This window comes from Telmatherina bonti, assembly GCF_933228915.1.
Source record: "Telmatherina bonti genome assembly, chromosome: 2".
In the NCBI taxonomy this organism is placed as follows: domain Eukaryota; kingdom Metazoa; phylum Chordata; class Actinopteri; order Atheriniformes; family Telmatherinidae; genus Telmatherina; species Telmatherina bonti.
This window is the reverse complement of record NC_136620.1, coordinates 28,441,224-28,458,749: the sequence shown is the minus strand read 5'-3', so window position 1 is coordinate 28,458,749 and position 17,526 is coordinate 28,441,224. Positions and strand designations below refer to the sequence as shown.

Here is a 17,526-nt window from a genome sequence, read left to right as displayed (position 1 = left end):
TTTTCCCTTACATCTACTATTGCATTTTTCTCACGCGCAAACTGAAAGCAGAAATGGCGACACTTTGTAGTTTCTCCAGAACAACAAACATGGCGTTTAACTAAGCTTTCTATTGATGAACAGTGTCACCTACTGTCCACTAGCCATAACGCACCTATGTTACAAAACAGGCATTTTGCAGCCATTGCAGTCACGTGTACCACTTTGATATTATGCAAACGGAGTTCCTGAGTTGACCGTCACAGGTAAGCACTGGCTAGTACCTTCATTCGGGCAGACAGACAATTCTTTACTGTGTTAAATCACGTATGTTGTGCTGTTTAATTGTTTTGTTTTACCTAAAGGTGGCGAAATGAAGAGCCAGCCCACCAAGTCCGATGGCAATGGATCAAAGAATAAAGTGAAAAAAAGAGCTGCAGAGGATTCTGGTCCAACTCTTTCTAAAAAACTACGCGGGAAGAAGGATGGAGAAACTTCCAAATCAGGTGTGTAGTCCTAATGGAAACGATGCAAAGGGGCGACATGCCACCACAATATGTTGCTTTTATGACATTTGAATGGATGTGTGTATTTTCCAGGTCTTCCTCACAAGTCAGTAGAAGCCCAGACGAAGAATACTCATGGAAACATTCTGCATTATATTTACAGGAGCACTCTGGGACAAAGCTTGCACTCTCAGATGAGACAGGTTAGTAAGGGATAGTGAGTTGAGAACGCTACCTGAGTTTGCATATTGCCTGTCTCTGTTTCATCTCTAATAAAGTGTATTTAAAAAAAAGAAGTGAATGAAAATCTAGAAGAGGGGAACGGTAATGTTAGACATGTTAAGGCATGATTAAGATTGTTGCAGCTGTTGCAGGATATGGCTTCATGGAACAAGTTGAGACTATATTAAATAGAATATTTGAAGCATTTGTGTTTTGTCTCTTTCAGTGTCTCCAGGAACCTTTCATTCGCTCCCTGTCATCTTATCATTTCCATGGTGCCAGCAGCCCTTTTGACCGTAGAATCACCTGTCTCGAGTGGCATCCCACTCATCCCACCACCTTGGCTGCAGCCTCCAAAGGCGGAGACATTTTTCTGTGGGACTTTGAGAAGACTGCAAAGAAAAGCTTTACTCAAGGGGTGAGTGTGTGAAATGTTCAAACAATTGACCATCATAATCTGCAGCCCTTTTGGGATGAATATACTGAGGATGCTGGTGGTTTCAGAAGCGTTTACTTAGATGTCCTTGACAGCACATTGATTTTTTGCTTAGATGGGGGCCGGAGATTCAGTTACAGACATGAAGTTTAACCAGTTAAATCCCACTCAGTTGTTCACCTCTTCCATGGGAGGTACAACAGCACTTCGAGATTTCAGTGGGACAACTCTAACAGTGTTTGCCAACACAGACACACTAAAGTAAGACTAAGAGTCTTTTTTTTTCTCTCAGGGTTGCAGATTTTAGCCCTTTTCAGCCGAGCATCAGTCTTCTTGTCAGGTGGCCCGGGCAGCTTTTAACTTTTGTTTGATCATGACCTGCTAGGAACGCCCCTTTTAATAGTCTTGCATTTGTATTTATTATGCGCAGAATGGAGCAGGAGACTTTATTGGAGGGATGAAGTTTTGCCCCACGGACTTCTCCAGAATTTATGTGGCGTCTGGCGAAGGCACACTGACCATGCAGAACTTTGAGGGGCGCCCACCCACTCTACTGTCCAGAACCCAAGACTGTGGTCATGATCACCACAATGTCTGGTGAGAAAACTGAAAGAAGACTGATGCTTGGCAATGAAATTTTTTCTCATAGTTTAGTTTATTTTAGAACAATGTTTTCACTGACACTAAGATTTAAATGTCTTTTTTTTCTCTGTTTAGATGTTTATTACCAAAGCTGTGAGAAGCACATAGCAAATCTAATTCAGTGTCCCTGTAGATTATTTTAGATACTTAAATAAGAACATTTAAATCACCAATTTTAGTCTTTTTTTTCTTTTGCATTTGGATCATTAGACATGCCCAGTAAATTGATTTTCCTCTTTATTTCTGTAACAGCTACTGGTACTGCTGTGTTGATGTATCTGTGAGCCGACAGATGCTCGTGACTGGAGACAACGTGGGACAGCTCTTACTTCTAGGATTGGATGGCCAAAAGGTAGATTATTGAAAAAGAAAAATGAAGAAGGGAGTTAATTGTTGTCTTTTTTTTCTGTAATCAGAACATCAGTCACATACAGGTCCATAAGTATTCAAACAGTGTCGCTGTATTTAAATGAAGACTTAGTTTTAATTCACCCAAAATGTTTTGACAGCTGTCTTTTTTTTTAATCAAATCCATAAATCCATTTATCTATTCTTACAGAATTAAAAACGACTTGACCAGCTGATTGATAGCAAAGGCTTGTTCATGCATTATCTGCTAAGAGATTTCTGGATAAAAAGTCTGCAGTTTGTTCGGAAGGTTGACTTTTTCTTTGCTATCTGCAAGGAGGAGTTTTTGTCGGAGTTTTCAAAACATTTCAAGTGAGAAGAAAACAGACAAACTGAGACAATTAAGCAAACCAATCAAAGACAAAATGTAAGGAGCAGCTAAATCACTTAGTTGTATTCATTCATTCAGCAATGCCATGAAAACCATGAGAGTGTAGAAGATCACTGAATTTGTTGTAACCAAGTGCAGAATTGACTCATGGAGGAAGGCAGGTTATTAAAGCCAGCAATCAAGAAAAGCCTTTTTTAAGTCCATATGGAGTTAAAATGTCTGAGAACAGAATAAATAGATTAGACTGTGCTGAAAAAATATCATACTGGTTTTTATTAATGATGCGACTGCTGATAGAGAAGGGGGAAAAAAGCTGAGATGTGTAGTGATATTTCTCTCAAATGTTTTAAATAATCCCAATAATTACATAAACCTTTCCGGCTACTTAATTAATCTGGGAAAATAGATAAGTGGATTCCTGTAAATGCTAAAAGTCTGTACATAAATCCCAGACTATTCCTTCTTCATCTAAAATCCACTGCTGTGATCTAACAAGTTGAATTTATTAACTGATTTTTAGGCTTGACTCTTTTTTTCTTTTGGTTCGTTTTGTTTTTTTGGTTTTTTTTGCAAGAATGAAAATGTTAAAATTGCAATGCCCTTTTTTTGCTGAAATTTTCAGATTTTTAATGACAAGTTGCACAAAGCTAAAGTGACCCATGCAGAGTTTAACACCCGATGCGATTGGTTGCTGGTGACGGCCTCTGTTGACCACACAGTGAAGCTGTGGGACCTGAGGAACATCAAGGACAAGAAAAGCTTCCTCCATGAAATGCCTCATGAGAGGGCTGTCAACTCTGGTAATCCGCTCTTTAAAAACCTTTAACTATGTGTAAAACTTTCCAAATGTATAAAACTAAACATTTAATATACACAGTAAAATTTATGTCTATTCAAATAATTTCAGACTGATTGCTTTCAATCTACCCTGCATGTGTCTGAATTGTGACTTCAACACATCTCCATTCAAAGCTTAAATCCTGTTTTGAGAGATTAAGGACTTAAATGTAGGCTCACCATACTTTGCAGTATAAAACCTGAAAGAATACCAGCCGTTGTGTGAACCACCCTGCTTTGCTCACACAGGGTTAAGACTATCTTCAATTACTTTTCCAAATCTTGTGATTGTTGTTTCTTCGCAGCCTATTTCAATCCTTTGGACTGCTCTAAGTTGCTCACCACAGACCAGCATGACCAGATCCGTGTCTACTCATCCTCTGACTGGTCGAAGCCTCAGCATATCATTCAACATCCACACAGGCAGTTTCAACACCTCACACCCATCAAGGTTGGTTTCTACTCTATATGTGTGTGTGTTCATCCTTCCAGTCAGTTGGAGAAATGTCTCCCGAGGGTTCATGACAAGAACCAACCTGGGGAGAAATATTACATTTTTTAAGGCACATGTTCAGAGTTTATACAGAAACGGAGCAAGAAACAGGTAATCATTGCATATTCCAAGGGTTTATTGAAAAGGGACCATGTATAGACTGGATTATGCAATATTTTTTTCTTTCCTTATTTTCTTTCTCACCTAAATCAACAGACTCAAACTTACAGTTTTATTTCCATTTTATGAGCATGCAAACCTCCATTTCTTTGCCCTGGGAAAGATGTCAGTCTACAATTGAGATTAGAGGGAACAATAAAAATTGTTATGAGGATGAGCTACCAATAAGAGTCGACTGCATACAGAGCAGTAGTCTTAATTTCATTTATACAATTTTTGGTATAATGATATTGTTCTGTGTAGGCCACATGGCATCCTGTGTATGACCTGATTGTGGCGGGACGTTACCCTGATGACCGCATCTGCACCGGTGACCAGAGGACCATTGACATCTTTGACTCCAACACTGCAGAGCTCGTTTTTCAGCTGTACGATTCCACCGCCTCAGGAATCAAATCTGTGAGTAAATTCTTTTATGCATGAACATGCCAAAACACTGAAGCGTTGGCTAAACACTTCAGTGTTTTTGCATGTTCATGCTATTAAGACAAATAATTTTGTTTCTGCAGATCAACAAATTCAGTCCGATGGGTGATGTGATTGGATCTGGCATGGGTGAGTTCTCCAGAAGTTCAACTTGACTCACGTTTTGGCTCTTTAAGAGACAAGTCTTTCTTATGCAGCATCATGCTCCCTCTCAGGTGTAACGCTGCTGGTCTGGGACCATGACGAGTCTTTGCGAAGTAGTCGGCACAAGGTGCAGGAGGGAACCTCAACTTCAGCAGGCGGTTCAAGGGGACAGCAGAGGATGCAGCAGCGCCCTAACAGGGACCGGAAGGGTTCGGATGCAAAGCTCAAGAAAAAACTAGCTTCTCTGGAAGAAACTGAGACCAAAACCAAGACTGGGTGTTCAAAGAAAAACAAGCACAGATGAGGAAGAAGTGAATTGTTAAACTGCCAGTCTTAAAAATCCTTTTGTATAAATATGTTTCATTGTTTGCATTTTTGAACCAGTTCAAAGCTTGAATGTATATTTTATCTGCTATTTTTCTACTGTACAACAATAAATATATTCATTCATATATGACTGAATATTAGCAGATCTTTTATTAAATGCATAATTAGTAGAGATGTCAGATATTATCGGCAGATGTTAAAATTAAAATGCAATATTCGGTTTTTAATTTTTTTGTAATGACAATGTTTACACAACATGCACATAATACATATATATGTGTGTGTATATATATATGTATGTATGTATGTATATATAAATAAAACTTTTCAGCTAAATTTTCTCTAACTCAAATTGACAAAATATAAAAGCTGTCATGTATAGTTTCCCAATATTTCTATCTTTATGGCACAATCTCGCTCCAAAATATCAGTATTGGTTAGTATTAGTTCTGTAAATTAAGAGTTAAACAAAACTGGCATATTGGATATTGGTGAAAAAGCCAATATCAAACATCTGTATTAACATTGACTAAAACAAACAGATTCAAAGCAGCTTATTAGTGGCACACACCTTCACTTGACACACGGTGTAAACTTGCGGATTAAGTGTAGTTGAAGAGAAAACTTCCACGTAGTTCATTAACTGTGGTATTTGCCAGCTGCAGCAGCATTCCCCCCCAGGCTTCCCGCTGCTGTCTGTTCTTCTGAACCAGAGCCTGGTGAGCTGAGTACACCATGCTCAAGACGAGATTGTCGAACTCGGACTGTGTCAGAGGGGTCTTTCGATCAGCCTCTAGTGAGCTTACCATGAGTGACATGGAGCTCTGACTTTTTGGAATGTCATCATTTATCTGAGACAGAAATTCTCGCCCCTGCCTCATCGATGCCATCTCCTTGTCCAGCAGGAGGATGTTATTATCCTGGTCTATCACCACTCCACCCAGCAGGAACTGCATAAGGAAGGAATAATAAAAACCTTTCACATCAATTGAAACAAAAGCTTTTTTAGTAAAATATCTTGATTTTAATCATAAGAGCAGAAAGTACCTCAAACATTAGGTTGACGTCAATAGACGAGGCAGTTGTTGAACGTCTGCCTCCAGAAACATCTGGAAAAGAACAATGAAAAAAAATTATGAACAAAACATAAACTGTACTTCGTCGTCTTTGAAGTGAGTGCTTGTTTAACCACCTGTAATTTCCAGAAGAAGTGCACACTGTATCATAATGCAGCAACACAGAAACAAAGACAAAATGGACATCAGTCTTTTACTCACCTCGCAGCACTTGGTCAAAGCAAAGCCACAAAATGATCTGAAGGCAGATTTTGAGATGTAATCTCATTCTTCGTTTATCAGTACCCTGAAATATCCCACCACATTAGTCTTACCTCCACACTCTCTCAAGATTTATGAATCCAAAGCAGAGGAAACGTGGACTAAATACCTCACATTTTTCCAGATTGGAAAAATCAACCAAAAGCCAGATGGCTGTGACTCTGAGCAGGAAAATTCTGAAGCTAACCGGACTTGCACAAGCAACGATATTCCCTTTTTACTGTGAAATACTCACACACACTTACAGCAAAGAAACCCCAAAAGATAAAATATAAATTGGTGTGTTAACCTTAAATACCATCTACACCATTTGGATAATTATTTATTCAACTAAAAAGCTTAATATTTATTTAGAATCTTTAAAGAAAAGCAGAATGTAATGATCTGCAAATGATTTAAGTTATAAATTGATCAGAAAATAAAACAAAAGCAAGTATTTTGGTGCTGGCAACATATTTCAAATACTGTAGGACACAAATATGTTGCACCTTTACTGGATCAGTTTTTTTTTCTTATTTATTTATTTACTTATTTAGTCTTGTTTTGTTTTAACAATGCTAATTTACAAATAAATAAATTTAAAAAGGGATTAAGAAACTGTCCGAAACAAAAAACAAAATTTCAAGACAACTATTCACAATAAAATGAGCTACATTTACTGACACGTTCTCAAAAGCGTTCCTGAGACCATAATAAAGGCATGAATAACTGTTTTAAACAAGGTAATGTAACGGAGAGGAGTATTTGTGGGAGTGAAACGAGGTGCTGCAGTGACTAAATTTCACCACACGATGGCAGTAAGTGGTTGGTGATAGCTTGATATCTGCTCATTGAAAAACTTTATTTACTTCCGGTGAACGGTTCGGCAGCTTCTGAATGTTTAAGTAGTGAGGATAAAGGTAACCAGACATACTTGCTTATCGCCTACACCATTATTTACTCTCCCATTAATTAACAAACATAGTTTTGACCTTATATCAATAATGGCATGTCTAATAGAGCTCCAGAGTGAACAGTGCTCAGCTAGCTTCTGTGGGCGTGAATGGTAGCTAATAACAACAGCTAGCACCACCACCCACTTAGCTACACTGGATCTGCCTCTGAAATATCTTTCGGGTTTTTTTGTTTGTTTGTTTTTTTTTTGTTTCATACGTACAGTGGTATGTTTCAGAAAATAAAAAGCCCGAGTTAAAACGCATTTGCATCACTTAACATCTTTCACCAAGCAATAATTGACTGTAGTTGTCATCAGTTTATAAAAAAAGCTTCATTAGTGATCATTTGAGTCGCTGCATCTGTGTAATTTATACTATTTAGCAGAAAATAACCTGTGTTCAAGCTACACCAGAAGTTTTATCATCTTATCAGCTATTTTTTTTTTATAATTTTCCACCGGAGTTCAGTTAAATTCCTTTTCCATCTGAACAATATTTAGTATACTCTATTGTCATAAAGTAAATGAAGATGTTTAAAACTGATCCAGGTATTCAACTGCATTTATTATAATAGACTAAATATTTGTAACTTCAATGGAGGCAGGATTTCTGTTTTTGCAAGAAGCAACTAATAAAGTATCATTTAACTTTAAACATGTTTTGTGTTTTTGTTGGGTTTCAAAAAGGCAACTGGCAAAGATGGAGCCCAATGAGGAAAGTGGCGTCGGTGTTGGGGGCTCTGTTGGAGAGGAAAACTACTTTCTGGGATATACATTCACCGATCGCTCACACTCGAGTCGTGTGGTAAAGAGCATCATGGACCTGTGCTTGGAGGATGGATTGTTTGCCGATGTCACCATCACCGTGGACAGCAAAGAGTTTCACCTGCACCGGTTGGTGCTTTCAGCACAGAGCAGTTTCTTCCGCTCAATGTTCACCTCCAACCTCAAAGAGTCCCACAATCGCATGATCGAGCTGAAGGATGTGAGTGCCACAGTGTTTCAGCTACTGATAGACTACATCTACCATGGCACGATTAAACTAAGGGTGGAAGAGCTGCAGGACACCTATGAGATGGCAGACATGTACCAGTTGACTGCTCTGTTTGAGGAATGCTCTCGATTCCTCTCGCGCACAGTGGAGGTCAAGAACTGTTTACAGGTAATCAATTGTTTTCATACAGGTAGCAATCTATGCAGTTAAATGATGATTTTGTGGAATGAGCATTTCTTTTCCTTTGTGTCAAGGTGATGTGGCTCGCAGACAGACATAGTGACCAGGAGCTGTATACTGCCGCCAAGCACTGTGCTAAAATTCACCTGGCTCAGCTGCATCAGACTGAAGAATTTCTCAATCTGCCTCTCTGTTTGCTTTTGGACATTATTAAAGGTACATATTGTTGTCACATATTTGTAAATAAGAGGATTTTACTATGGTGGTTGCTTTATTTTTACCAACTACTTGATAGTCTTTTATTTATTTCATAGGATATACAAAATAACAAGATGTGTCTTGTAAATAGACATATAGTCTTTCATTCTAAAAAATTGTGTTCTTAGTGCCAGATCTTTGTAGTTTTTTAAACAAGCAGATATTTGTAGAAAAAGTCATTCTGTGTGGTTAAAATGCAAAATGTTATTTCCTTTGACAATTGAAACACATCTTCTAACTTGAAGTTTTTTGTGTTTAGATGGCGTTCCAAGTTCCCAGAATCCAACAGTGGCCATTGAGTCATGGATAAACCACAACAAGGTTGAGAGAGAGGAGTTTTCTTGCATGCTCCAAGAGAATCTTAAGGTAATATTGCTTCACACAGATAAGAGGAGGCTATGTTAATAATCAGCTGTTATGATGTTTTTTCAAAGCCAGGACTGATAATGCCTTTATGCAATATACATTGCAGAACATTAAAACATATTTTTATAAAACTTTAAATGGCATAAAACATTATTATAAAGATTATTAATTTGCAGCAAATGTGTAATGACGAAGATTTTTTTTTTTACCAGGCTGAAGCAGCACATTTGAAAATTAATTAATTTAGTTTGGAACGTGTAAATAAATTATTTAATTATTAATACTGGAAAAAACAATCTGATATTTGGTCATGTTATTTAAATTTGGTTTATTACTTTTTTCCTTGAAACTGTCTGCTTCTTTTTCAGGAAATTGGTGAGAATGTCCATATTTACCTGATAGGTAAAGAAGAGACGAGGACTCACTCACTTGCTGTGTCGCTGCACTGTGACGAAGACGATGTGATCAGCGTGAGCGGCCAGAACAGTTTATGCCATCAAATCACAGCAGCCTGTAAACACGGTGGTGACCTGTATGTGGTTGGAGGGTCTATTCCCCGCCGCATGTGGAAGTGCAACATGCACACTATGGACTGGGAGCGCTGTGCACCTCTGCTCAGAGATCGTCTCCACCACACCATGGTTTCCGTCTCTACAGAGGATGCTATCTACTCACTAGGTGGTAAGACATTGCAGGACACACTCTCTAATGCCGTCATTTACTACACAGTAAAGGATAACAAGTGGACAGAAACCAGCCAGCTGGACACTGCCGTGTCTGGGGCTGCTGGCGTTAACCTGGGAGGCACCATATACCTGCTTGGTGGGGAAGAGAATGACATGGACTTTTTCACAAAGCCATCCCGTCTCATTCAGTGTTTTGACACCTCCTCACAAAAGTGCCAGATCAAGCCGTACATGCTGCCATTTGCGGGCTGCATGCATGCTGCCGTCCACATGGATGTGATCTTTATTGTAGCAGAAGGAGACTCCCTGGTGTGCTACAATCCACTGTTGGAGAGCTTCACACGCCTGCGCTTCCCTGAAGTGTGGAGCTGCATCCCGTCACTGTGGAAAGTGGCCAGCTGTAATGGCTGTATATATGTCTTCAGAGACAAATGTAAGAAAGGTGATGCTAATACACTAAAATTTAACCCAGCCACATCTGTGGTCTCAGTTATCAGAGGTATAAAAATCCTCCTCACAAACTGGCAGTTCGTCTTGGCCTAACATGTCCTCTGGACATTCGCACTGCTCCACGCACTAACCACAGTGAATCAGGGAAGACTTTTGGACAGCTTGATAGGACTTCACTGTTCGGACATCTGATGAGGAAATCCATAGTAAATATATTCACTCAACTGTGTCAATCATTCCTAGTTATGACAATTTAGTCATGTGTGTCACTTGCTGCTGTTGTAGTGCATCGTTGTGGGTTTCTTAGCAAGAAGTACATTTGTGGTGATGCTGTGACCAGTGCTGAACTAATCTGATGTTTCCTGTGCACTTTTAGTTTAACATGCATGAAGAGCTAGACAACATACCTTCAGTATAATGTCATTATAATGCTGACAAGGGCAGAATATCCTTCATTTCAAATTCAAGATTAATGTATATAAACATATCAGAGAAGTTTTTTTAACTTCAACATTTTTCACTTTTGTTTTTTCTTTTTTCTGAAGATTGTCTTTTATGTACTCTGTTGTTGTTACGAGAACTGTTACGAGAAAAGTTAAATATATCACTGTATCTACAAGCTGTCAGTTTGCTTTGTTTTTGCCTTTTGTGTTCTGACAATATTTATTACCAGAATTTAGCATCTTTAACTTTGGCACTTTTACAAAGAAGCACCTAAAATTGTGACAACATATTTGTCTTTGATCAAATTATAGTCAGTGTGAAAGGCAAGGCGTTAAATGTGCGAGTTTAAAAAGTGGAAGTAAATGGAGAGAAATCTACTACAGGGACACCAAAACTTTGATCCCATTGATGTGCTGCAAGAGGTAGCGCAGCTGAAACCTAAGCTCAGGAACATGTCAGACTTTTTGAACTATTCTAAGCATCAGTTGCTGACGCTGAGATGAGGGGTGGGGGTTCTGGGGGTCATATGTGTCTCCATAAGGACTCCCAGTAGGAACTTACAGTCATTATGAGCACTGTCTCATAACTTCCTTAATGTTTGAGAATAAAGATGGCAATATTCCCATATGATAGTTCACAGCCTCAGTTGTCAGACTCCTCTGAGCCTTTAGACAATGTTTGGTTTTGAATGTTTGAGAGGTTTGTGACGTTTAAACTTCTACTGGAGTGTTTACCAGTTTGTAATGTTGCATGTGAAGGTAGATTACTAGGAGCTGTAGTGACCTTGGAACAGTTTGCTGAGGGCAGAACATAATTCCTGAAGGGACACATGGTCTAGAGTGACAAGGCCATCTGCTGTAGTGCCAGCAGTAGGAGGAAGGTGGAGGGGGTTGGAAGCAGGGGTGCTAAGAATTCCTTTCACTGGGGTGTGGAGGGAGTAGATATTCTGGTATATCACTGCTAGCACTCTGCTGGGATACATGTTTTCTTTTCCACTTTCCAAACGGAAATCCAAAGGAGAATTTTTGTTCTATTGATGGTGATACAGGATAATCAAATGGTTGAACAGGAATGATATCTTCTTGGTCGTCCAGCTCTCCATACAGTGTTTAGTGAAAATGGTCATGGTGTGTCACCGCTCTGCTTCGGTAGATCCAGTTTCCTCTCCGTCTCAGCACAGCCGGAGCTGATAGAGCGGGACCTGGTAGGCCTTCTGGCACCGACCTCTGACAGGATCATCTTCAAGGGATCTTCTTTGGAGTTGTACCGTGCATGGCAAGGATCTACTTTCTTGCTGCCTCACTGAAACTGCATGTCCTAAACGAATGAATATTTTTATGAGGCGCCTTGCACCAGAGATGGGCCAGGACCAAACCAAGCAGCAGATCGAGAAAGGCCTGAGGTTGTATCAGTCCAACCAGACAGACAGAGCTCTGCAGGTTTGGACTAAAGTCCTGGAAAAGACCTCCGATCCTGGAGGGAAGTTTCGGGTGCTGGGATGTTTGATCACAGCTCACTCAGAAATGGGAAAGTACAAAGATATGCTCAAGGTAAGCCTCCAAAACAACAATGCAATACATTTTAACTAAATACAGCTAACTACAGCTACTTTTATGTCAGCATGAGTCAATGATTACAAATATCCCTTCAAAGGAATTTTGTGAAAACATGTGATTGGTCAACTTAACTGTTGTTCTCTAAATCAGGCAATTTACTCAGAATCAACTATTTATGTCTGTATCTACACTGTGTCTTGTATTAAGGTACCAACAGTGAGTGTGTGTGTATGTATGCTTGCTAATCTAGTTGATGTGTGTAACTAAATATCTTATATGTCATCACTTCTTCTCAGGACTAATACAGTTCCTGCTGTAGTAGCATTTTAATATTTCCACAATATCCCAGCGATCATTGGATGAAAAGAGGTCAAAGGTTACCATCTTCCATTTAGAGCGATCTTGAGAAGCACGGGTTAATTTGTGGCTTCCATGCGATGCAGAGTAAATAAGTGAGGTGCAACCTAAGAATCAGTGAGCGGTGTCTTGTTGACATGATCATCTGTACTCATCAGTAACACAGTTTTAATGAGGACTTCATGGAGGAGGCCCTTATGACTGGATGATTATATCACATAACTTTGTTCTTGGGGACAAAATGGATATGTTTTTTATCCATCTGATTGCAGCTTTTCATCCTCTTATGCACAACATTTCTCAACAGTACGCCCTTGATCAGATTGACACAGCCAGAGAAATGGAGGATCCAGACTACCTGACTGAAGGCTACCTGAACTTGGCGCGCAGCAATGAGAAACTGTGTGACTTCCAGAAAACAGTCTCCTACTGCAAGACCTGCTTAAACATGCAGGGTACCACTGTAAGCCTGCAGCTTAATGGCCAGGTATGTCTTAGCATGGGCAATGCCTACCTGGGCCTCAGCGTCTTCCAGAAAGCTCTGGCGAGTTATGAGAAGGCTCTGCGCTACGCCCACAACAATGATGACAAGATGCTGGAGTGCAGAGTCTGCTGCAGTCTGGGAAATATCTATGTTCAGCTTAAGGTACATATCTGCACTGTTGATTGAAACATTGGGTTGAGCTGCTGATCAGAAGATTTGTGGTCCATATTGTATTTAATCTCACTTAAGTTCTTTAAAAATGTGCGAATGTGAGAACATTTACAATCAGCTTTGATTTTTTTCTAGTATGTGTTTACAGTGAGACTGTGATAATTTTCCAAAACGTTTAACTGCAAACTTCTTCTGTAGTTAGTTTGTGCAGTTGTGGGTGATGTGAAATGGGCAGAGGGACAATGTCGCCTTGCGGGGGTTTATGCTGTACCCCTTGATATAGGAGATTTGTAATTGTAATCCCCCTGCTTCCCAGGGAGGATAGCTTTCATTGGCGTTGTAATGAATATTACATGCTTAAAAGTAACATGGAAACACACATGTCAAGCAGCACTCCCATGTTGTTGCCCATTTCTCAATGTTATTAACCTTTGCTCTCATGGGAAAACAACAATAAGGCTAAATGTAGATGTTAGTGGGATGTAAGAAGGGCATGCTGCCATTTGTTGAAAATAACCACAAATTGTTCTCATTGTTCATCCCAACTTATAGGACTATGAGAAAGCCTTGTTCTTTCCCTGCAAAGCAGCTGAGCTTGTCAATGACTACGGCAAAAGCTGGAGCCTTAAATATCGAGCCATGAGCCAGTACCACATGTCAGTGGCCTACAGGAAACTAGAGCGCCTGCCTGACTCCATGGAGTGCTGTGAGGTATTGTTTTGATTTTTTTTCTAAAGTGACAAACTTTCAGGACTTGCTGAACCTCACAGTTTTGCTTTCCTCACCATCCAGCTGTCCCACATTGCCTTTGTCTTTTTTTTATGCCGGTGTTGCAGATACAGTAGGTTTTGTGCTTCTGACAGGTGCAAATGCCAGTTGTCCTGTTGTACTCGGCCGAAGACCACGACAAAAATATGCTCACAGAGGCACCGGTTTAAAGTGATAATGAAGAGGGTGGCTTAAGTCCTCACCCTGTTCTAATTATGTACTGGGGGTGAAAAATAACTTGATGTCAGTGCCTTGGAGTGCAAAAGTATAGTAACAAGAGAGCAGGATGTATTTCAGATTTATTACTTTTGCCAAACGCATTTAGCCAAACAGATTACACATCCTGTCATATTCGGAATACCAGAGTACAAGAGGAGTTTGAAAGGGGACAGCTCAAATTTCCCACTGCTTTTCACTTGAATATATATATATATATTCTGATGTGGAAACTGCAAATAAAAATGGCTGAACACATCTCTTTCCTTCAAGGGGACTGTAGTGTAGATTTGGCAGGACATGTTTTGACTCTTAACCTCTGTCTGTGTTCCAACAGGAATCTATGAAGATCGCTCTGCAGCATGGCGACCGGCCTCTGCAGGCTCTGTGCTTACTAAACTTTGCAGACATACACCGTTGCAGGCATGACGTTGATGTAAGGTGGCAATGTTACATCCAAATAATTTCATTCTTTAAAAACTAGTTAGTGATGCTAAGATTAGATTTCCTTTCAAACTTGTACTTCTTGAAAGTTAAGGATTACATTATATTTATGTATTTGCCTTTTTTTTATGTACATCCCTTCTTGTTTAGAAAGCATTCCCACGTTATGAGTCTGCATTGGGTATTATGACTGAGATTGGAAACCGTCTTGGACAAGCGCATGTCTATCTGGGAGTAGCGAAGTGTTGGCTTCTGCAGAAAGAATATGACAAGGTCCATAGTGTACAATATAAATATTCATTTAAAAATCAAACTTGAATAATTAATTTATTAGATTTCATGGTGAGAACGTCTGTGATCATTATAAGAAAGTGCTGTCTGTCTATTTTACAGGCTCTGGATTCTTTGCAGCGAGCACAGGAATTGGCGGATGGAATGGGAAACAAGGTAAATTAACCTAGTTTAACACGATAAATCACACAGTTAGAGCTGTGGCGGACAATTACCGGTAACTACCACACATGATGCAAACCAGTTAATGATTGTCTTTTTCCTGTGTGTAAGCTGTGCACACTGAAAGTTCACTGCCTGAGCGAGGGGATCTACCGAAGCCGTGAGCAGCAGGACGAGCTCAGGGAGCAGGTGGTGAAGTTTCTGCAGTGTGTCGAGGAGTTAGAGCTCTACTGCGGCATGTGTGGCGAGTCCATCGGGGACAGGGACCAAAAGCTGCAGGCATTGCCCTGTTCCCACATTTTCCACCTCAAGTAGGTGTCTTTTTTTCTGCTATTAGTTACACAACATTTTAGAGACAACACAAGCGGCTTACAGTTATCTTATTTCTAATGTTAAACATAATCTGTGCTGATTAATGGGATGGATTATTAGTCATCTTAATTTGAATTCATATTTTCAGGTGTTTGCAGACAAATGGCACAAAGGGCTGTCCGAAGTGTTTCAAGTCCTCAATGAAGCCTGGCTTTGTCTGATTGCGAGACTGTGTTTGTGCGTTGGATCTGCAGACACAGCATGATGCCTCACAGTTCTCCTGACTGATCTGAGAGAAGCAGGCAGCCTCAGGATGTGCTGAAGACCTTTAAGGAGCAACATCTCACTGCTCTGTGCAGAGGATGCCTAACTAAACCCAGGATGTCCCAGAGTGCAGCTCAGAGGACTCGGATCAAGGCACCCGTCTTATTTAGACATCAGTCTGACACCGACAGAGGAGACGTGGTTTTACTAACAGTGTTGATTTTCAAGATAAACTAGAGAACTTCCACTGTTTCTAATGACTGGCCATCTGTTGGAGCATTAACATAGGATATGGACCGTCTAAAACAACATTTATAGACTAGTGTGTTGGATATTTTATGTATAGGAATATTTAGAAAGAAAAAAAAAAGAAATGATCAGTGACATGGCAGTAATCTCGGTCACCTTCCTTGTTGTGCTACATCGAACTTTTTGTTGAACAGTTGAGCCCTTTCTGAATTTAGCCAAGTTCACACATATTTATTCTTGTATTCATGTACATACTGTTCTCATATTAATTTCTTTTAAAGCTTTGATTTATTTGAGATGTTTTTCTAAAACCTAACTAAAATCTCTTAACCATTCAAAAACTAGTATGTCTTTATAAATCAGGTACATGCAGCTGTTTTTTTTTCCTTATTCACAGAGATTAAGGAGCAGGATCAACACACATTGTGTTCATAGAAATTCCTTTTCACTTCAGTTCTGGGATTCTGGGACTCTTAACTCTGATATTAGCTAAATATTCTTGAGTTTAAGAACAGATGGTACAGAGAAGGAAGTCTATAGGGAAAGGATCTTTGACCAATACATGCAGTTACACAATGTTTTAGGTGAGATGCATACATTCACTATGTTTTTATGTAGGTTATATATAATACATTTTACCTGTTATAGCAGAAATTTCAGGGTGATTTTGATGAAAAAAAAACGCAAAACAAACAAGCTATTTTATCAGTGAGTGGCTGCAAGTTTAATGTAAAATGCCAGGCATCAGTATAAACTAGAATAATATATAAACCCACATAGTTGCCTATTAGATTACTTCTTAACAGTCAGTGAGCTTTACCATTTATATTCCATATGAACTATTTATTTCTAGTTTCATTGTACTTTGAGATAGAGAATCATCATTTTTATTTTACAGCAGGTTTTCATCTGAGAGCTCCATGTACAAAAGTTGTTTTGGAGACTATTTTAGTTCGTACACAGTAAAAAATCAGGATACATTCTTGTGGCTTCACCTAAAAATAATTATTACTTACAACAGTTCAGTGAAAAGCAGAAACAAAGTTGTAGCTTTTTAATTCCTTGTATCTCTACTTTTATCCAAATAGAATCTGACTGAAGTGTGAGGAAGGAAGCATCAACATGATTACTTTGACTGCACAAGCACTTATCACTTCTCTTTTTAAGAAACTTGACCTCCTCTCTGAACGTGATTCTTTGAGGCCTCTCCATCCAAAATGAGGATGATTCACTGTGTATTTACCTGCACACATCTAAATATTATTTACAGCTTATTCTTGGGTATGAAAAGGACTGTACTGACAGCATCTGTAAGAGTTGAAACTACCTCTGTTTTTGCCTCCAAGCTTTGAGGAGAAATTAAGCAACACCACAAGGTCTACAGACATTTCGAATGATTTTTTTTTTCTAGACACGATTCATTTGATTTAGTCTGACTGAAAGGCATTGTTTATTTATTTATGCATTTAGTCAGACCATGTTATTGTGTCTAATATGAAATATTTAATTATGGAAAATAAAGTGCACCAAAAGTGAACTTGCTCGTGTTTTGTGAGGCATCAACATGCTAAAAATATGTGCATACGCTCGTATATTTAACTTGTCTTTCTAGTTGATCAACATTTACTGTAACCTGTTGAGTGTTCTGGGTTGCACCTCCTACAGCCGCCAC

The 17,526-nt window shown here is 39.3% G+C and overlaps 4 protein-coding genes across 4 annotated transcripts; 3 read left to right on the top strand and 1 right to left on the bottom strand.

Moving 5' to 3' along the window:
* Positions 1 to 174: 174 nt before the first annotated feature.
* ddb2 (damage-specific DNA binding protein 2) lies at positions 175 to 4,919 on the top strand (the record flags this gene model as incomplete). Its single annotated transcript, XM_079258676.1, is given in 12 exon segments — positions 175 to 245; positions 345 to 485; positions 579 to 688; positions 934 to 1,125; positions 1,574 to 1,740; positions 2,038 to 2,137; positions 3,147 to 3,324; positions 3,667 to 3,812; positions 4,278 to 4,433; positions 4,544 to 4,589; positions 4,676 to 4,879; positions 4,882 to 4,919. Coding segments are annotated over 11 exon segments (1,470 nt in total). The 5' UTR covers positions 175 to 245; positions 345 to 352.
* Positions 4,920 to 5,243: 324 nt separating this feature from the next.
* Positions 5,244 to 6,333, bottom strand: LOC306763136 (protein FAM180A). The gene is made up of 3 exons (XM_079249853.1): positions 6,209 to 6,333; positions 5,979 to 6,040; positions 5,244 to 5,881 (listed from the first exon to the last, which is right to left on the bottom strand). Exons 1-3 carry the CDS (start codon positions 6,273 to 6,275, stop codon positions 5,534 to 5,536), a joined length of 477 nt encoding a protein of 158 aa, XP_079105979.1. The 5' UTR covers positions 6,276 to 6,333; the 3' UTR covers positions 5,244 to 5,533.
* Positions 6,334 to 7,126: 793 nt separating this feature from the next.
* On the top strand, positions 7,127 to 10,530 carry kbtbd4 (kelch repeat and BTB (POZ) domain containing 4). Its single transcript, XM_079259931.1, has 5 exons — positions 7,127 to 7,167; positions 7,890 to 8,364; positions 8,451 to 8,592; positions 8,894 to 9,000; positions 9,369 to 10,530. Exons 2-5 carry the CDS (start codon positions 7,903 to 7,905, stop codon positions 10,227 to 10,229), a joined length of 1,572 nt encoding a protein of 523 aa, XP_079116057.1. The 5' UTR covers positions 7,127 to 7,167; positions 7,890 to 7,902; the 3' UTR covers positions 10,230 to 10,530.
* Positions 10,531 to 11,516: 986 nt separating this feature from the next.
* Positions 11,517 to 17,391, top strand: rapsn (receptor-associated protein of the synapse, 43kD). Its single transcript, XM_079259733.1, has 8 exons — positions 11,517 to 12,130; positions 12,801 to 13,139; positions 13,701 to 13,859; positions 14,470 to 14,568; positions 14,727 to 14,849; positions 14,970 to 15,023; positions 15,141 to 15,340; positions 15,490 to 17,391. Exons 1-8 carry the CDS (start codon positions 11,906 to 11,908, stop codon positions 15,560 to 15,562), a joined length of 1,272 nt encoding a protein of 423 aa, XP_079115859.1. The 5' UTR covers positions 11,517 to 11,905; the 3' UTR covers positions 15,563 to 17,391.
* The last annotated feature ends 135 nt before the right edge of the window (positions 17,392 to 17,526 follow it).